At 33.4% G+C, this 21,434-nt stretch overlaps 1 protein-coding gene and 1 non-coding gene across 3 annotated transcripts; one reads left to right on the forward strand and one right to left on the reverse strand.

The window, feature by feature from the left end:
- Positions 1–2,015: 2,015 nt before the first annotated feature.
- On the reverse strand, positions 2,016–5,469 carry LOC101203377 (uncharacterized calcium-binding protein At1g02270). Of its 2 annotated transcripts, none has more exons than XM_011655032.2 (10): positions 5,110–5,469; positions 4,921–5,025; positions 4,734–4,839; positions 4,373–4,593; positions 4,215–4,291; positions 3,976–4,084; positions 3,744–3,869; positions 3,305–3,415; positions 3,071–3,178; positions 2,016–2,749 (listed from the first exon to the last, which is right to left on the reverse strand). In XM_011655032.2, exons 1-10 carry the CDS (start codon positions 5,260–5,262, stop codon positions 2,519–2,521), a joined length of 1,347 nt encoding a protein of 448 aa, XP_011653334.1. In that variant the 5' UTR covers positions 5,263–5,469; the 3' UTR covers positions 2,016–2,518. The 2 variants fall into 2 exon arrangements, with proteins under 2 accessions (XP_011653334.1, XP_004137201.1); XM_004137153.3 differs by having other exon boundaries at positions 2,016–2,746; positions 5,110–5,468.
- A 15,866-nt stretch (positions 5,470–21,335) lies between these two features.
- Positions 21,336–21,409, forward strand: TRNAT-AGU. The gene has a single exon. It is a non-coding gene; the product is annotated as a tRNA-Thr (tRNA).
- The last annotated feature ends 25 nt before the right edge of the window (positions 21,410–21,434 follow it).

Here is a 21,434-nt window from a genome sequence, read left to right on the forward strand (position 1 = left end):
TTCAATCAATTCCCATTCTGGATAGAATATTAGAAGATTGGACCATGGATTTTATTGAGGGGTTACCACTGGCCGAAGGAGTTTGATGTGATCATGGTGGTAGTTGACTGATTGAGTAAGTATTCTTACTTCATACCATTGAAACATTCATTTTCGGCCAAGCAAGTTGCTTCCATCTTTATTGACAAAGTAGTAAGAAAGCACGACATTCCCAAGTCAATTATCACAGACAGAGATAAAATCTTTCTTAATAACTTTTGGAAAGAACTATTTGCAACTATGGAGACGATTCTAAAAAGGAGTACGGCGTTTCACCTACAAACATATGGACAGACGACAGATGTCTTGAAACTTACCTAAGGTACTTCTGTAATGAACAACCTAGAAAATGGGATAGATGGGATAGATTGATTCCTTGGACAGAATTGTGGTACAATACCACCTTCCATGCGTCCACCAAGATTACCCCCTTCCAGACGGTATACGGCAGACCCCCTCCTCCCCTATTATCCTATGGTCATAAGAAAACTCCTAACAATGAGGTAGACACAATGCTGAAGGAAAGGGACCTGGCCATCAATGCTTTGAAGGAAAATTTGTGTGTAGCCCAGAACAAGATGAAAAAAATGGCTGATCAGAAAGGAAGGGAGTTAAAGTTTAAAGTAGGAGATGAAGTTTACTTAAAATTGAGACCCTGCCGGCAGGCTGATGTTACCTCCTGAAGCCAGTATCCACAATGTATTCCATATTTCTCAGTTAAAACTTAAGCTGGGAAAACAACAAGTAGTCCAACATCAGCAACCTATCTTAACGAAAGAGATTCAGCTGCAATTATGGCCAGAAACCGTTTTGGGAGTTTGCTGGAATTGGGAATTGGGAGGACATGAATGATTAATCAAATGGAAGAGGTTGTCAGACACTGAAGCAACATGAGAATCGGTTTTCCAAATGAAACAATAATTTTCTGATTTTCACCTTGAGGACAAGGTGAACCTGGAGTCGAAGGATAGGGGTGAAATCGGGTTGGGTTGGGTTAGGAGACATTCTCAACTCAACCCATATTTTCAGGTTACAACCCGAATAACCGGAATTTAGTTTCTAAATAGGGGTTGGGTTGTCGAGTTGTATATATAAATATGTTTTTTTAAAAAAATTCGTTTTCTAGTTTGTAATGGTTATAAAAGTTTGAAATTGTTACGTTTAAATTTCAAACATACATAATTCAAACTTTCATACAATAAATTCAAGATTTATATACCTCTAATTTATATATAGATATTTATTTATTTATATATTATATTAATTCGAGTTGAGTTGGGTTGAACCAAATTTTTCAACCCTCCAACCGAGACTCAACCAACCCTTATAATATGGGTTTGGTAGTCTGGGTTATTCGTTCAACCCATATTTGTACACCCTTCCCGAGGGTATTGTAAGGCCCCCTATTGTCCAAAAATACAAATGGAGAGCTATAAATAGGGATGAGAGTAGGGCCCACGAGGAGGAATGAGAGATTAGATTGGTAGCTAGGTTAATTTTGTCGTCATTTTGATAGGAGAGGCAACTACGCCGGGGAGAGGACTCATTTTGATAGGAGAGGCAACTACGCCGGGGAGAGGACTAGCTTGGACCTAGGGAGGTTGGGAATGTTTGTTATTATCTTTGCTTGTTATTTCTTGATCTCTATTGTTGTAACCTTTTGACATCTATACATAAATAAAGATTATCAGAGTATTTGTCCGTTTGATTATAATGGATTGTGAATCACAAACCGACAGTAAATCTAACCAATCAAACATGAGATTGCAATCCATACCCACTTCAATCCAACCCCATTACATCCTCCAAACACCACCCCTCAGATTGTTGAATCAACTTAATAGTATGATATGGTATAAAAAGGAAACAATTGCGCATTTGTGGGAACAGGCAGCAACTTTGAGAAGTTTGGGGCTATGTGGTGAGGAGACTAAAGTTTTTCCTTGCTCATTAAGGAAGAGCGATTGTAGGAGAAGTTTCAGGAATGCCTATATATATATAAAGAAAGATAATTTTAAAGAAACGAAAACGTACATTTGGCTATTGTATTCTATTTTGGCCCTGTATCGTCTCCAGTCGAATACCTAATGAAGTGTTTCTATACCAAATACCAAAAAGTATCAAGGAACTGTACATATACTATAATATATCACATAAAAATTACAAAAGCAAGGGCCAAGGGTTTATACAACTTTATAATTGTCTGTCTGTACACATAACGGCCTCTATCCTTCCTTTCACTTGTGAGGGGCTGGATTCTGCTCCCAGCTTCAGAAGCTTTCGTCCATCAGGGTTTGTGGGTGCAGGTGGGTTCCTCCAACTCCAAACCAAAATTATTTGGATTTCTTGGGTTGGAAAAGGAAAATAGCATTGAACACAAATCAAACGAGTTGTGTTCCTCTCGATCTGAACGAGCATTTCAGTTGTGAATTGTGGTTTGTTTTCCACTTCTTCTGTATACAGTAACAATTGTTTTGGATCAGGATATCAACTGAGAACAAGGCATTCGTATGGGTGCGAAGACCACAGTGAGTCGTGCATGGTCGGAAAGGGAGTAGTCCTCGGGCCACCTTCCTTTCTCAACTTCAGCAGGAAACAAGACTGCATTTTCAACACTAAAACCAATCGTTTGCTCCTGATTTTCCTTTGATTCAATCTCGTTGCTCTTTTCATCTCTCTTCTCTGTCCCCGTGGAATTCCAAATTCTCTGCTGTGTCAAGGGATGAGATGGTTTAGGTACGTTATACCACAAAAACACGTCCACCATTACTATCACAATCAATACCCATGCCTCTTTAACTCTAACATCTAGTACTCCGCTCCAGTTTTTTTCACTAAAAAGACGAAATACTAGACACCAATAGGCAATAGCTAAAAACTGTCAACATGCCCAGTGCCAACTACAATTCCATTAATATCATTTATCTACTACAGCTCAAAGTTTATATATTTTATCCTGTTTCAAAACAAGCAAGAAGAATTCAAGTTGAGAATTTATGAAGTAGCACACACTTGAACTATAAAAGCTTACCTGAAATTCATTATGATCAAGTATGCCATTTCCATCACTATCTGCTTGTACCCACAAGTCGTTTATCTCTTCAACACTAAGGCCATGGAGATGTCCAGTCAAATTGAGCTGAAGCAAAAGATTTAATCATTCGTAAACAAGTTTTTCAATTAAAACCAATGAGGATCTTTCTCGTCCACAAACAAAATTGGCATAAAGTTTTCAAAACCAATATCAGCAAGTCTCTTCATCTACCTGTCGAAGTCCCTCACAGAAACCAGAGTAGGTTATATAGTCACCATCATTGTCCGCCTTCAGAAAGGCAAATGCATCATCTGCTGTCAGTGAAGCTCTTCGAAGCAGATACTGATAATGTTAAGATTGAATTAGAATCGGAGAAAGAAAACAACTTGATAGTCACGACAAAGTTTAGTTATTTGAGTGATGTTCTAAGAACTAGGAAGACAGGCAGCACGAGATGGTTGGTTCAAAAGTTTATACCCCACATTTGTTGTATTAAATTAAAAAATAGTCTAGAAAAATGTCCTTGGTTGGGCATTACAACAAAGTGGAAATTCAACGAAAGATAAGCACATCGAGCAGGAAGATTATTCTCTAAGACAGATAAGTTGCAAATATATATTGTTATAAAATTGAAAGCCACAGCAATTAATATGGGTGGAGAACTTGTTACCTTGAACATGCCAAAAATAGCTTCACTCCAGCTTGCTTTTAGCAATCTTCTGTATCCGTTTGGATTTAAAAGCCATATGAAGTCAACCCCACAAATGTTTCCCCGATGATTCCGGTGACTCACCCACTGGTTCATACACACAGATAAATAATAATAAAAAAGAGCACTACCCAAGTTAGAAAAATAGTCAACGTTGTGTTTGTCATGGGGGAAGGGAATTGAAGATGTTAACCTTGCGTGAATCTGCATCTGTGTATTGATGAGCTGTGTCATATGAGGACACAAACCCCTGCGACCTAAGAAACTTGTACACATGTCCACGTTTGCTTCCATTCCAGTCACTAAACAAAACAAGCATTCAGAAACACAATTACCATGTTGTTCTAGCGAAGCAGATAATAAAAGACAGTGACAGACTCAAATCCAATAAAATTACAATAAAGAATTAAGAAGGAAGTGAACGAGGTATACCCGCAAAGTATGATGGGCATGGGATTGAGTTTGTTTTCTTTCTGATAAGATTCAACGTATTGCAGAATTTTGTATACCTGAAAGAATAAGTTTAGAAATCTTTGGAATTGGAAAGTGCAAGAAGTTGCATAAATGCAAAAGGCCATAAGAGCACCTACCTGATTCAAACGGACAAGACAGAGACTAGAATCGTGAGGAAATAACAAGTGAGTATTGACGATGAGAATTTCCTGACGAATATCATTGTTTCGGCAATGGGAAAATGGAACTGCTAATTCAACATGTAGTAATTGCGCGACGCGGTCTCCACAATCGTTAAATAGCAGTTCTCGGTAGTTTACCACTCTGAAATAATCCTTATGCACCGCAGTCAACAAACCTGAAGAATCAGATCGAAATGGGCGGAGGCCAGAATTCAGAAACACAATACGAATAGCCAAATCATGGAGGAGGAAGTGTCAATTTACAATTTGGATAAGATTGAATGAAGGAATGTTGAGTAAGAGAAGAAAGACGTACCATCGCCGCGGTTGTTTGTCCGAGCAAGCTTGAAACTGATATAACCGGCGTTGCCAAGTCTGTTTTCATATATATTCACAAGTTCTTGGTTTCCAACCCAGAATTCCTGACATCAACGGCCTCGTAAGATGAATTTAGGAAGAAACAAAAAATAAAGGGATCTGGGAAAAAAAAAAAAAAAAGAAACCTGAAGGCAGATAATGGAAGATTTCTCATACAAAAGCCAATCCAGAATTCTCTGATTTCTGGCTAGCCAGTACGTTCTGTAATCGCTTTCGCGACAACTGGGATCCTGTTTTGAGTGCATCCATTGATATTATATTAGATTAAAAATGAAATTGAAATGGAAAAAGAGAAAGAGAAGAGAAGAACAAACCTGTTGATTGAGACGGTTGTAAATGGGAGCGAGTATATTAAAGGTGGTGCAGGTAATGGAAGGGCGTTGATGGTGGTGGTCTTTAATGGAGGATGCAATGGCGTAACTCCCAATCATAGAAATTCTTCCCTTCATCTTCTTATCTCTTCTCATTCTTGATCTTCCTAAGTCCGGATGTAAATTAACAAAACCCCCCACCAGCGTGAAATGAAATGGAGTGTATTAGAATAATAATATTTATATTTATTATTGGAAAGAAAAAAAAAAAGAAAAAGAAAAGGCGGAATGGTGATGGAAAATGAGAGAGGTCAAGAAATAAATGTTAAGTTGTTAATCTGTCGTCCTGTGGTTGTGGTTAAGATTGTTTGTTTTAACCCAAACGCCAACCAACACCCAACGCCTATTTTTTCCTACTCCTCATATTTCTCCTCTTCTCGCTCCTACTCCTACTCCTACTCCTCCGTCTTTTTGCATTAGATTCCCCATCCCCATTTTTACAGCTATATGTTTTCCAAACCCAACTCAATTTTACCACTATATTTGACCTTTCTGTTTCTCTCTCAATCAAATCAAATCCAATGTTGCTACTTTTATTATTTTACCATTCTCCACCTTATATCATATTAAACACATATTCCCATATTCTCATTCCATTCCGCCGAAAGTTGCAAATCAAATTAAGATTACCATTATATTATAATTTACTACATGCATTTCTTCTTCTCAATATATTAATATAAAACTTCATTTTCTATACATATCTCCGCTCTATTAAAATCTTTATCCCTTCTCTGCCATATTAAAAAGGGTCAAAATGGAAGAATCTATACTTACTTTTCCTTCCTTTTTTTCCACATATACCATTGTATCTTTAGAATTTTAAATAGCATTAGGACTTATTGGTTAGTTATGATTCAAGCACCCTTCTCTAAATTCACATTCTTACCGCGAGTTATTGATGTGATTCAAGCACCCTTTCATAAAATTTTCACTCTTCCCTAATTTTAGATTCAAGTTTAATTTAATTTGTATTTTAGGGAAGAATTTTACTTTCATTCCTCCCATTGAAATGTATTTTCCTACTTCAATCAAGACTTTCATAAGTAAATAAATAAGAGAAGAGGATGATTCACTCTCATATTTTCTCTACTCCCTTACCCACACAAATCAATTAGTAGAATCATCTCACTCTTACTTACTTATAGATGGAGTGTAAGTTTTAAATTTTCCTAATCCAATTTTGTTTAATGTTTTAATTTTTTTTTTTTTTATCAAAACAAACACTTAAATCTTGAATTTGCATGTTGGCATCCACTAAAACTTAAAAAGGATGTTATAACTTAAGTTTGTTTCTGTCACTTAAATGAAACAATCGAATTGGATATCAAAATACTTATATTTTATGTTTTTTAAATACTATTGGAATTATTAATGTTTTAAGTTTTTTTTCTTTTCAATTTTTTAATGGCTTATTTGGCCTTAAGAATTAAAAAAGTCTAAAAGAAATGAGTGTATAGTTCAGAGGAAATTCTTTTAAAAAAACTAATAAAACAATAATTACTAATTAGTTTTATTTAAAAAGTGCAAAAAAAAAAAAAGTGTAATGAATTTTCTATCTTAGTAGTTATGTTCTGTAAATGATTTATTCATTTTTATATATTTTTTAAAAAAAGAGCATATATTTATGACGAGCAACAAAATTATTTTTCAATATGCCTTTTCTTTTAGTCTCTTTTCCTGATGTACTTTTTATTTTACTTTTTAAAATTGTTATTTGATTCAAGCTACTCAAATGTAAAACGATCTTTACAAAAAAAATAATCAAATTTAAATGAAAATCCTTTTAAAATATTAATAGCCGAATATTGATCATGTACCAAAAAATTTCATATTCTTGAAAAAAAATCAAGCACACTCGATTTTTTATATTTTTTATGGAGGGCTGTTTGCATGGTTTGAAATTGTTATGTGTAAATATTTTCTCGTTTTATTATATATTTTTAAAAACCCTAGTTATTATCTAATTATTTATTTTTTTATAACAATTTTACTTCCTTCATGTATTAAATTTAGAGGACCATCATTTTTTCTTTAATTTTGATTGAATTAATAAAATTGAATCCCAACTTCCGATTTTTGAATAAAGTAAATAGACAAAATAGTAATGATTCGTGTCACAAATTGAAAAAGTCGGTAGAGTTTATTATTTTTGTAAAAATATTCATGTTTATCATTCTTTATTATCATTTTTCTTCTCTTTTGCAATCTTCTTTTTTCTCTTAGGTATATTTTTTTCTTTTCGTTGTCTTTTTCTCTTATGTAATTTTTTAAATATTTACATTTGTCCTTTCTTTTCACATTCTTTCTTCTACAATTTTTAGTTTCCTTTTCACAGTCTTTTTCTTTCTTCACTAGCTTTTTTTTTTTATATATATTTTACAAATTTTTATTTGGTTCAAGATCGTGTGTCAAATATAAAATATTGTGAAAAAATCGTTGGGATATAGGATTGTCAAATATAATACAAAAATATAAAAATAGTCAAATCTAAACTATCGTTTTCCAAATATATTCAAATATAAACCATCGTATACTAAATCTAAATGATACAAAAAAAATATTGAAAAAAAATTGGCTACCCTAATTTAAACTATCAAATCTAGACAATCGCATGTCAAATCTAAACGATAGTTTTCCAAATATATTATGTGCGCTTGATGCCAATTAATCACATAATTTTCTATTGAGGCTTGTGGGCTTTTTTTTCGTTTTTAAAATTATTATATACAAGTAAATATTTTGTCATTTTGTTCTATTTTTTAAAATACCCCTACAAAAAAAACTATTTAAATCAAATTAATGAGAAAAAAAGAATTTGAGTTGGACATTTTATAAAATAGAAATAGCAAACAATCCTCTCTATATATATATGATAATATGACCTATGTTACTACATTTTCTAAATTGCAAAAATATCAAATTTTAAAGCCGATAACATTCTAATAGTCATCCAATATCCGTCTTATAGTCGTTTGATATCACTAATTTTGTTATATTTACAATACCTAAAAAATAAATATCATAGACTGTTTCTTTTTCTAAATGTTTTTATCACCTGATGCAATTTTCCAAAAATGAATGAGACGAACGGATAGGATTGAGATGCTTCAAATAAATAAACAAAATTCTATTTATACTCAAACCACCGTAGCAAACTCTCCAAAATTATGAATTAAGATCAAACACATATATATTGAAACAAATTTAACTTTGATACACCTAGAACATCATCCAGTTTAATGGTTTTAATCCCATTTGAACTTTAAATCTAATCTACGTAATTAAATCATGTTTTTATATTTGAATATCTACAAATGAATCACTAAATATTTATTAATGACGTGACTTATCACCAATAAACTATAAAAGTTGGATTTGTATTTTATATTCTTGTATTATATTATATTTAATACATTTTTTGAATGTGAATGTTATATTTACCTCGAATCAATATAAGTATAATATAGAGTATGAGAGAAGGAAATCACCGACGGATTTAGTATAGGTCCAGGGGGCTCGAGCTCTTCTCAATTTTATTGTCTTTATATAATATCTATAAACAAAACAAATTAATACTTAATATTTGTAGACAATTTAGTGGTAATTATGTTTGTCAGTCCCTTCCAACCAAAGGTTAAGTCAATAAATTTTCTAGATCTGTCGTTGAATGAGAACACTTAATATGCAAACCCTATCATAACAGAGAGTGAGTGGTGGAGTTTTACGTGGGTCAATCAAATGTTGACTATCGATCAAACTTAAAATCGAGTATGGTCTAAGCTTGGACTAATTTTTGGACTTTGAGTATATGACTGAGCCTAAAGTAAAGATAAGTAGTATTTTATTTTAGAGACAATTTTAAATATAGAAAATAAATTGAATCTATTTCCAAATTAGTGGAAAATCTCCAAATTTTTTATAGATTATTTAAATTTCCTTTCTATATATTTTTGTAAATAGTTTCAATTTTATTTTACTATTTATGAGAATTCATCTTTGTTTATTTTAGTTTTAATACTTAAAAGCTTTTACGTCTTGTCAAAGATGAAATAGAATTTTACCTTAGATTATATGCAAGAGTATAATGCAATTTTTTCAAACACCTAGATAGAAGGTAGCCTATAATAATAAAATTTGGTATGATATGAAAGGAAAAGTAGGAGAAGAGACGTGGAGAGCTGATAAGATACCCTATAAACCAACGGGACGTTAATTAAGAGAATTTGGGAAGTTGATTGTTGAATTTAGCATTAGGTGAGAGGGAGAGGACTCTACTTTTTTTTCAATTAAATCTCCACGCAAAACAATAAAATAACGTAACGGTGTCAAGTTGGGTGTCTTTACCTCCTTTGCCTTTTGTTTGCCTTATCTAATATTATATGCCACAAATACCATCGTACCTTTGATGACTTGCGACGCATACAGTTTGGAGCCTTTTAATCGCTCAATCTGTGGGCCTCAAACTCACATATTTGCTTTCCTCGAACTCCACCCACAAATTCAATCAATCCCACTTTTCTTTTAAACCTTTCTACTCTCGCTTTTAGTGTCATGCTTTAACCCTACTACTTTTTCTTTTCTTTATCTTAATCATACTTTAGTTTCTTTTATTTGTCACTTTTTTTAAAGATCTTTTTTTAAAAAAAGTATAACAAACCGATATTTACACGGTATAGAAAAGTTGCAAAAAGAGAAGAAAAAGAACGAAAAGGAAGAAAGAAGAAATCGGAGTCACGTAAAATTAAAAAGTGACAAGAACAAATCAGAAATATTTTAAAGAATAGTCGTTTTATTCTATTTACCATCATTCCTATTATATTCATTCAAAATATACATCTGTCTCTTTGTGTTCATACTAATGATAACGTTGTTAACAAATGAAAAAAGCAAACGTGATTTTCAATTTCAATTTCTTCCAACTTACTTAGTCTCAAAGGCTACAAATCAATGAACTGCAGCTTTGAACTGCAGCTTTATTTCTCTCAAACACTCTTTGTCAAAGACTTATGGATTCTTGCATTTAAGTAGATCAATTATTAAACAATATGGGTTTAGTTCATGATTATTGTACTTAAAGCATTCTATTATTGAAAAAGAAGAAAAAGAAGACCAAAATCACCAATTTGGAACATCAAACACTAAATGCACATATTCAAAAGTGAAGAAGTTTTTCTGATCAATTAAAAGGGTTACTTGCATATATATAGCCAAATGAGGCTAAAATATTGTAAAAATTATAGCAAAATATGAAGCTTAAAACTAATTGTAAATCTAACTAAATGTACTTTGAACCGTGGAAGCATGAAATTTCCAGTTTTTTCTAGGATATTTTGATAATCTCGTTTTATAAAAGTTTTCTATACTAGTACTTGTAGGTCTCTAATAGTATAACAATTATACTATACTATAAGAATTTTACATTTTCTTGCGTCTCCTGCGATAAAGGCTTATTAAAGTACAAGTTCTCCTCCCAAACAAACCGACATGAGTCTTTTTAGGATGTTTTGTCATCACTCACATACATTCTGGAAAAATTTTCAGGTCACCCAACATAGAATTGCTTCAAGCTAAGCACACTTAAATTTGAAGTTTCCATGATCGAGCCACATAAAAGGAAGGTGCACCTTGTTAGTATATGTATTAACTTTTAATTATTTTAAGTCTTTCTTAACTTTACTTTCATGTTTTTAGGATATCTCTCATTCAGACGTGATATCGGTTCATTAATATTTTTCTCATAAACTGGGGGGTGTTATATCAACGATATGATTCTATCAAATAGATACAATACTGTAAAAGTTGTCACGCTCCCAGCTAAAATTCGTCCATCTCTTACGTTCTTAAGCACAAACAATGCGACTTGGGTAGTTCTAATGCCTCAAACGAAGAGCCAGAACCCCCAAACTTAAACTTAGCTTTTTCTGAAACTTAAAGTTGAATCTGACCCATGGAGAATGTTAGAACGCCTAATCATTAAGACTTAAGCTTCTACTTAAGAAACTTACTATGCGATATAAGAATGCAACTGTTACGACCCAAACTTTTAGACTGAGCTATGGTCATTATTCAAAAGATAAATATCAAAAGACACTTTCTTGAAAAGGAAAAACTAAATTTTTTATAAAACTAATATCAATAACTCTTTGTAAAAACATAAAATTTGCAAATTCAATAAAACACCGTAAAAACATGACGCGCAGGTTCTAACAATTTTAAAGAAAATAAAATAAGAAAATAAGGTAAAACCTTAAGTAAAATGTTTAAAATATAAAATACTAAAAAACTTATCCATGGACATGGAAGCAGAATTGAGTTCCCATATGACATGTCATGGATCATTCCTGTTCTCGCTAGTTTTCCAATCCTCTACCTTTGCCTAGAATATTAAACATAGAAAAGAGTGAGTATATAAATAGAGGCAATTACAAAAATAGCAAAAGAATTTATGATAATAGGTCCTATGTCACTACATTTTCTGAATTGTAAAGGCAACAAATTTAAAAGTCAATAACTCTCTGGTAATTGTTCAATAACCATCTGATAGATGTTTGATAGGTGTCTGATATCACCAATTTTATCATATTCGCAATATGCAAGAAATATGTCACGTGGTTAGAATCTGAAGCTAACCATACGTGCGGCACTTGGCTAACTACGATGCCCACGTGGCCAAGTAAGCCTTTCCCGGAAGGGGTAGTGCGCCAAGCACTACGCCAACGGGTTACAGCGGAAGTACTTAGGTTGGTTGCAAGACACGAGAGAGGTTGGAAGGATGAGGGAGTTTGGATGGACACGTCTTGGGAATGATACATTGCATTCCAAGAATAGATGAATACATATTTGGGTACAAATATGCTGTCTTCTTGTCATGGGGGCACCATGGGCAAGGAGACTTTGGGTGGCAAGGTTACCTTGTTTGGCTAAGACATGCCAAGATGCAAGGTTGCAAGGCTTGATACAAATGAGGCCCTCCCCAAGTATTTATAGACCATCCTCAACGACCTTGGGCCTTAGAAGGTCGGCCAAGGAAGATTCTAGAGATTACAAGTTCATTTGGTACATAACAAGGAAGCCTAGAACATTCTAGAGAGGACTAGACCTTTCATGACACTCGTTGTCCGTCATAATAGCCTTCTAGAGTGTTCCAGCGCGTTCCAGCATCATCCAGCACGTTCCAGCATCATCCAGCACGTTCCGGGGCCTTCTCGGGAGCTTCCCGCGCATTCCAGCATATTCTGGCACTGTCTCGGACGTTGTAGAGGCTTCTAGGGATGTCTAGACCGAGCACGGGCGGGGCAGCACGCACATGGGCGTGTCTGGAGCCTTCTGGAAGAATCTGGGGACGTTGGGCCGACACGGGCGCGCGCGCTGGGGCCGCGGGCGTGGGCTGCGCGCGCGGTACTGCGCGCAGCGTTGGCATGGGCGCGCGCGGCGGGGTCGTGCGCGCCATGCCTGGACGAGCATGGGCGGCCGACTGGGGTTCGCGCGGGCTGCGCGCGCAGTTGCTTGTCTTGCCGCCTGGCCATGCGCATGTGCCCGTGCGCATGGGTCCGATGGGGGGCGCTGGTGTCGGGCGCCTATGGTCGTGTCAACGGGCATCTGGGCGTGCCATGGGGCTGTGTCGTGGGCTGACACTTGGGTTGTCATGGGCACTCGTCGTGGCACGCGTGCCGGGCTTGTGAGCTGTCCTCGAGAGGTGTCTGCCAATGTCGTAGGTATATGTCGTGGTCGCCCTTGGGCTGTCTTAGGACCACGTTGGGCTGCTCCTGGGCCTTGCCGAAGGAGTCGTGGCACGAATTGGCGCAATTTTGGGGGTGATTTTTGGGGTCAAAATTTCACACGTGACAAATAGGTACCATAAACTTTTTCTCTAAATATTTTTGTCATATGACGCAATTTTCCTATAAAGTATACCCAGGAAAAGACCCACTACTGGTCCCACTAGGTGATGTGTTAACTTCCTATTCGAAACATAATAATAGTGTCGTGTGTCTAATAGAGCGCACTTGGGCAAGTGAGAATGTACGAATACTCCTAATCGTGTGAGTGATTCCGAAGGAACATCCCTAGTCGTGTGAGTGATCGTAGATACACATTGTGCGAGTGATTGTAGATAGAAATTGAGCGAGTGAGACTATATGAACACCCTAATCGTGTGAGTAGTCTCGTCAAAACACCCCTAATCGTGCGAGTAGTCTTGTCGGAACACCCCTAGTCGTGCAAGTGACCTCGTATCCATAGTAAATTGTCTCAATATGATCTCATGCTAATTTATACCATTGATATTATGAGATATACAACTAGGTAATAAATAAGACTATTTAAATTTTTCTCTCGGATTGTAACTAAGTCAATTCAAAATTTTTCAATTTTTTTTTCATTTCTAACATAATTGATATATACACTTTTGTCAATGTCATAAATTCTAATATTTATACAATCTACTATTAAAAGAATGGAGAGAAAGAAAATAAAAAGAGTGAAGCAAATTTCAAAATATTTAATAGGAAAATTGCATCAAATAACAAAAATATCTAGAAAAAAACAGCTCATGACACTTATTTTTTGTATATTGCAAATATGACAAAATTAGTGATCGGAGAAGAATAAGAAAACGTTTCGAAATGGTGGAAAGGCTATTCCTTTCCTCTACTCTCTAGGGCTTTGACCTATTCAGGCATTGCGCTCATTCAAGCATTCTCTTCTAGGTTGAAGGAGATGACTTTATATAGGCAACATTTGGAAGGAAAACTTTTATTCTTTTGAACTTGTCAGTGTCATCCACTGAAAAGTGTCTGTTGCACATCACATCAGCTCCAACTACCAGTCTTTGTCTTCTAGTGACCCTTCCTCGTGTGATAGCGTTGTTCCTCGCCTAGAGACGTTAATCACCAGATGAGTTCCCTACCACATAGTCCTTGTGCGATATGTTTCCTGCAGTTCACTAGTTTCTTTCTTTGTTCAATATATCGGGTTTAGACATTAACATTGTGTAAAATAGTTGGAACACTTATGTAAAGTGTATTTCCAAATACTTATATGTTTGTAACACAAGTTACGCGTTTTGATCATCTTATTATGCATTTTGATCTCATTATTCTAATAAAATGAGCTATAATAATGGATATTTATACACGTTACTAGTGAGTTGAATTCGAAAGAATTTTTGGAGACAATAGCCACTTAATTTTTTAGTTAAGTTATTGAATTTCTCTTTACTTTGTTTATTGGAGAGTTTCGACTGCCAACTAGGGAATATACTTTTGGCTAAAATCAAGGTAAGAGATTCTACTACTAAACCTTCAAACATGAATTTAAGTTTTGCATGTATTTTGTGATTATGCAGTGATAGTAGCTGAAAATGCATAATGAGATGTTGTGGTGTTAACTGATGTTACATGATGATTAAGCATGATTTATGGATCACATGCTTTATGAACTATTATGACTGATGATTCATGTCATGTTATGATGATTGTTACATCTTTTTGGACTGTGGTATGTCTGTTAACTTTGTCTATTAAGCTTTTTACCCTACTTGTATTGTGTTCTTATCTATGTGGTTACTCGCATGAAATCGTAGGTCATTAATGATTAGCACAATGTTGATAATATTTTTCAAGATGCCTAATTATTGCCATTAAGTTTATTAGTAGACAACATATTCAAAGTAGCACTCTAGAAAATCAATCAATTTAGCAAAATTTTAATATATCGAAAGTGGTATCTGTTTTGCAATGATACTTCAGTGAGATAGGATAAAAACCTTTATAGGGTGATTAATTATCCCTTCAGTAAATTGAGACAATCTCATCTAAATATTACACTAGAATAACTCTTATTCCTATAATAGTTAGTCATCATTGTTTAGTCAAGAAATGATTAACTTAAAAATTTCTTGTAAGTGTAACCCTTCATTTTAGATTCTAGAGTTCTGCCGCAATAAGTAATATGTAGGAAAAAACCGATTGGAGCTAAAAATAAAGAAATTATATCCATTTCTAGAGTTTAAGTAAAATCTCATGCAAACACTTTCCATAAGGCAAGCAAAGTTGCCTCGTGGCCGAGCATGAGAATTTACTAGAAACTAATTAAGAGACTACGGGATATGTGTTGATACACATCCCTCTCCCACTTACTATGAACACTATCTCCATTCGCCTTGTTATTAACTTATGCAAACATCACCCATAGGGGGACACAAGAAAATGTGTCTCAAGGTCGAATATCTTCGACTTATTTTATAGTTTTAAATTGATTTAATTAAATAAAATTAAGGGACGTTTTTAAAAATAGCAAAATAAATTAAAATATTTACAAACTATAGCCATATCAGTGACTATCCATGATAGAATTTGCTATAGGTTGTAAATATTTTGTAAAATCTATTATTTTTAAAAATTCTCCTAAAATTAAACTAAACCATTAATTAATTCTCTGTCACACCTCATATCGTACAATCAAGGAAAATGTCAAAGTACTAGGAATATGACGTGAGTTTGTTACAACTTTGAAATTTTTGTATAGCAAAATATTATTCTCAACTTCTTTTATACTATTAACAAAACTTAAAACACAATAATGGCCAACCTAAACGCCAAGTATAATAAATACCTACCAAAATGTTTATTAATAACATGCATTTGATACATAATTACAACACTTTGACCAAACAACCAATGTTTTATTTCCAAAATGTCTGGAGTCATCTCGTCGCAAATCTTTCAACCTTCTTCACTACTTGGCCTAAACGCCTAATCTTGGAAGATAATTTTTTGAAAGAATGTCTAAAAGACTGAGGTTTTATGAAATCCTTTTCGCAATATCTTTTCATAAATATCATTTCGCATAAATAACATCAAATAATTTCATCTCACATAAACCTTTCTTTATGCTTAACATATTCATAACATAACAATTTCACATAAACACACATTAGTTAACATTCATTCATTTCTCCAAGGATCCCGAATCGTTCTCTATGCTTCGTCTCATTACCTCACGTTTGACTACTGTATCAACAACATCTGAGAACATACAGATTTGTCCTTATTGCTCAGGCCGCTAAGCTTTATACGCTCCTTTCAATGCATAAGTCAGCTTCTTATCACCATGTGGTCCGTACACCTCATGACAGCCTTGACTCTTTATGTGCACATAAAAGTTAGCATCATCTCAAGGAATCAACTAATGGTTTTAAAACCATTTCATAACATGGAAATTGTAATCATCAAATCAAGCTTTAATACTCTCACTAAAAACCCTTTCATAACTTCTTTTTGAAACACTTTCTTATTTTAAATCATCTTTCAAAATAGTCAAGTGGAACCACAAAACATTTAAGAAGAAAACCACTCACCACACTTTAACAAAAATTCTCCTCTTCCTTCTCTTCTCATGGAGAGGGAAGGGAAATTTTCTTAATCTTACATGTTAATCCCAATTATATCAAATTTGACATTTTCTTAGCCAGAACTTACTTCTCGCCTAACCCCATACCGCAAATAACTTTAACCACAACACTTTTCGCGAATAACCTTATCGTATAGTTATATTTTTACAAGAAATCTTCCTTGCGAACTAACCAAATTTTACTCGCTTAGAACACTTATCGTGAATTTAAACTTCAAGGCTTCCTCATAGACTTCTTCATCGTGAAACTCTTGGTTCTTATCGCAAAGAATACCCAAATCCCTAGTTGTTTTAAAACTTACGAACTTTCTTCTAAGAGCATTTAGACTTATAGGTTCTACTACAAATCCTTCTTTTCTCAAAACTACCTCGCGAATGAACTTCTTAATCACAAAACTTATTCTAACAATAAAATATTTTATCACTTAATCCTTTCTACGCATATATCAAAGACAAATTTCTATAGTAGTTTTAGCCGAAATTTTACTTCCTATACTCGAATTAAAAGTGGGCCTCACATTCTCCAAATTAATTAATAGCTAAATTAAATATCTTATATTTAACTTAAACCAAATTTGAATCTCATTCAAATATGAATTTCTCTCAAAACCAATAATTTTAATATGAATCAAATTCACATTAAATTAATACTTGAACTCATTCAAATATTTTATCTCTCATGAATTAATTTTGAATCATATCCAAAATTAAATTTATATAACAAAGTTTGATTAAAATATCTAAACTTTATATTATAATGTATTACCATACATTATACTAATTCCCAAAGTAAATTTGGACATTTCAAATTACAACCAATATAAATAAATCTCATTACCCTTTACAAGCAAGGAAAATGACCTAATGGACCTACAGATCAGAAGCTACAATAATATGAGGTTAATTGACTATACTCATTAACCACGTTAATCAATATTTGTTAACTGTGTGTATACTCCACTAAAGACTCACAGTTGAACACTGGTTGTTATATTGTGTCGTGGACTTGGATTTAATGGTCATAAAAGTTACTATAGCAATACTTCACTAAGTCAGGTAACCGCACTTAATGTGTTCATCACAACTTTCAGTATTGCTTGCTCTTGATTTTGGGTTATGTGTCAGGTCATCGCGCATAATGCACTCATTGTAACTCTCTGTAGAGCATGCTTTGATTCTAGGCGATGAGTCATGATCATTGCATTTGAAATGCTCTCATGTACTTCTTCATCGCATAATTCTTAAGTCCTCGTTGAGTACAAATTTTTCTATTGCTCGCACAAGTGCAAGCAAACAATAGGTTTACCTGGGTGATCCAGGGTCAAACACAAGAAATTGTTATAGATGTTAGTTTTAGGTTCCACTTACCATTAGGCATTATGACAATTAAATTGAAAGAATGACATACTAACTACTACTACCGGTTTACTACTTGAGACTCATGCATAAAGAAATATGTTATAGCTAGGTATAATAAGGTTGAAGTTACTTTGAGTGAAGGAAATCTTACGTACTATTAAATGGTTAAGTTAATGATAGCCTTAACGCACTATAATTGCATAATCATCATATGATTAAGGCAACCTTCTCTCGAAGTGTTTAAACGCAACACTTGTTTACCTTTCGGGATACAAATGACTATGCTTGCTTAGAAAAATTAAAGTAGAGAACGTGACTCGTAATACTTATAGGACTTCTTGTTTAAGGACGATAACTTCTTGATTCCTGTTGTCCGCACTTGTTCTATTTTCAGGATACAAATGTTGGAAGCTACCTCGCTAAGGTGAAGTTTGTCACCAAACTCATTCTTTGCACGCATTAGTTTTATCCTTGCTACTTACCCTTTTGGAATAGTTGGCGATTTACACTGGCCAAGTGATGAATATAGATCAACTAATGCTATATTATTTATAAGTTGAACTCCTTATCAAGAACTAATCACAAAGAACTCCCCATTTACTAACACAAAGATAGATGAAGAGTTAAGAAATGGTGGATTGAAAAGGTATAAACATGTAATCTATATATAAAGAATATAGGCATTCAGCCACTGTACAATATGAACAATACATACATTACAATGAAATAAAAAATGGAGAGATAGAAGAATGGAACACATCACTACAAGTTAAGAGTTCAACAACAAATGACTTCTTCTTTTATCATGGCTGCATATTCTCCAGGTAGCTTGTTCTAGCTCTCTCTTTCTCTATAATTTTTTCCAGCCATTTTGAGTCTCTCTTTCTCGGCTTGTTCGAGCTCTAAGCCTATTTGGGCCTCCATTTTCTCTCGGTAGGGATGAATTACTTGTATAGGCTGCTTTTCGGCGAAAAAACTTTGTTCCTCTAAGTGGGCCAGCATTGTCATCTGACCCTGTGAAGTCACATCATTCCAACTACCGTTCTTGTCTTCTTGTGAGCCATCCTTGCATATGTTTAGGTTCATCGACTAGAATTTTTAATCGCCAGGAACGATCCATCGCATTATCTTTGCGTGAGATGTCATGTGCTAACTGCTCCTTTCTTCTTTTTCCCACTTGTCTTGCATTTTAAACATGATAATCGCGTAAAATAGGAATGACATTTATGTAAGCCATATTTCTAAGTATCTATGTCTTTACAACATAAGTCTTGCATTTTGAGCATCCCTTATGCGTTTTAACCCCATTATTCTAATAAAAAGGACTATAATAACGGTTATTTCTGCATGTTATCAAACTCTTTTCACTGTAGATATATTTCTGTGTTCACATATATAAACCAATAATAGTAAGTTAGTCCTTCATGAGTGTTCGTAATATCAACTAGGTTAAATTACCATTTTACCCCTTGGTTACCTCTAGTTCTTAAATACCAGTGCTCTTCTAATGAACAACCTGTTTATGGTTCAACCAATCAACAGAAAACCCTCTAGTGCCATAGAGAAAGGAGGACCATTTGTTCAAGTCTCGGAGACACCATTTAAGGAAACACTCATCTACTTACCCAAGAAGGAGTGAATTCCTTCTTGTGTAGCTGTGTTTCCAGCTCCCCAATCATATGAATCCCCAAGATGGTAGACATATTGAATCGACAACATAGGTCACTCTCATCTACGACAGACCATTTAGGTTATCACTTAAATATGATCCACATGTATGTCTCCACATACATGTTTATGTTACAGAAGATAACCTTGGATGTTAATTTATTAATTTTGTGGGTTAATGCAACTAAATGACAAATAAAATAAAAACACTTGATTTTATTAGATAAATAAAATGTTTGTATAATATATACAGTTACAAACTACAAGACCATGAGATTTAGGGCATCAACCCCAACAATTAGAACATCTTGATGAACTTTTAAATTCACCTACAGATGGAATTCATTTCGTTCTAGGTTTTTCAACTTGACGTTTAAGAATAGGAGGTAATGTTTTCATGACATCATCTTCAACTCTCCAATCCAAATGAACTCCAATAAGTTTAACACACCCACTACATGCTGGTGACAATGTTTCTCTATGATAAAACTCAGCTACATAAGAATAAGTATATAAATTAAGCATATGTAGACTAGATAGATTGCTATCTGAGATTAACCTAATGGGATTCACCTAATAGATAAGATAAGTAAGAGAAAAGTAATAAGTATAAATAAATATATATGAGATAGACATAAATAAACTACTATATGTGCTTATTGGAGATACACACCCAAATAAGATCCAAATACAACAAGTAAATTAACTTTGAAAGTGTTTAACTATAATTGCATAATCAACATATGATTAAGGAAACCCAAAAAGTGTTATTAGGTAACTATTTGTTTTTTTTTAAAAAAATTATTTCTACCAATTTTTTTAATTTCTTTTCATCTTTATTAAGTAAAAAGTTAAATTATTATTTTAAAAAAAATTAAAAGTTTTATTTTTTTTACCTTTAAAATGGGACATTTTTAAAAATAGCAAAATAAATTAAAATAAGAACATTTTTAAAAATAACAAAATAAATTAAAATACTTACAAACTATAGCAAATTTTTGTATTTTATCGCTGATAATCTTTTATCACTATAACATATCAATGACTACCAATAATAAAAGTTGTTATAGGTTGTAAATATTTTATAAAATCTACTATTTTAAAAAAATTTCCGTTAAAATATTTATCAACTATAGCAAAATTTTGGATTTTATCCCTGATAGTCTTCTATCGTATATCAATGACTATCAATAATATAATTTGCTATAGATTGTAAATACTTTGTAAAATCTACTAATATTAAAAAAATTCATTAAAATATTTATCAACTATAGCAAAATTTTAGATTTTATCCTTGATAGTCTTCTATCACTATAGCATATCAATGACTATCAGTAATATAATTTCCTATAGGTTGTAAATACTTTGTAAAATCTACTGTTTTTAAAAAAATTCCTTTAAAATATTTATCAACTATAGCAAAATTTTGGATTCTATTCCTGATAGTCTTTTATCACTATAACATGTATCAATGATTATCAGTGATAGAGTTTGCTATGAATTTTAAATATTTTGTAAAATCTATTATTTTTGAAAATTTTTATTTTAAAATAGGCTTAATTTTTAAAATTATTAGTAGAAAGATAACAGAAGAAGAAATATAGAAGAGGTTTTTATAAACTTAATTTTAAAAAATAAAAAAAATGAAATAGTTGTTGATTAGAGCCTTGAAACTACTGCTAAATTAATTATTAATATATTTTATCTTCATATCATTTCTTAAATCAGCTCTCGTAGCTCAGTTGGTTAGAGCACCCGTTTAGTAAGCGGGAGGTCTTGAGTTCGACTCTCAACGAGAGCAATAAGGTTTTTTTCACATTTTCCCT

Source organism: Cucumis sativus, chromosome 4 (assembly GCF_000004075.3).
Source record: "Cucumis sativus cultivar 9930 chromosome 4, Cucumber_9930_V3, whole genome shotgun sequence".
Lineage (NCBI taxonomy): Eukaryota > Viridiplantae > Streptophyta > Magnoliopsida > Cucurbitales > Cucurbitaceae > Cucumis > Cucumis sativus.

Bases quoted from the DNA above. Each gene is read 5' to 3' on its own strand.
- LOC101203377 (XM_011655032.2), bottom strand. From the start codon at position 5,262: ATGAGAAGAGATAAGAAGATGAAGGGAAGAATTTCTATGATTGGGAGT. The intron at 4,292-4,372 runs GTAGGTGCTCTT...TTATTCTTTCAG, and splicing joins GTCTTGTCCGTTTGAATCAG to GTATACAAAATTCTGCAATA. The intron at 2,750-3,070 runs GTAAGCTTTTAT...CCCTTGACACAG, and splicing joins TTGATCATAATGAATTTCAG to CAGAGAATTTGGAATTCCAC.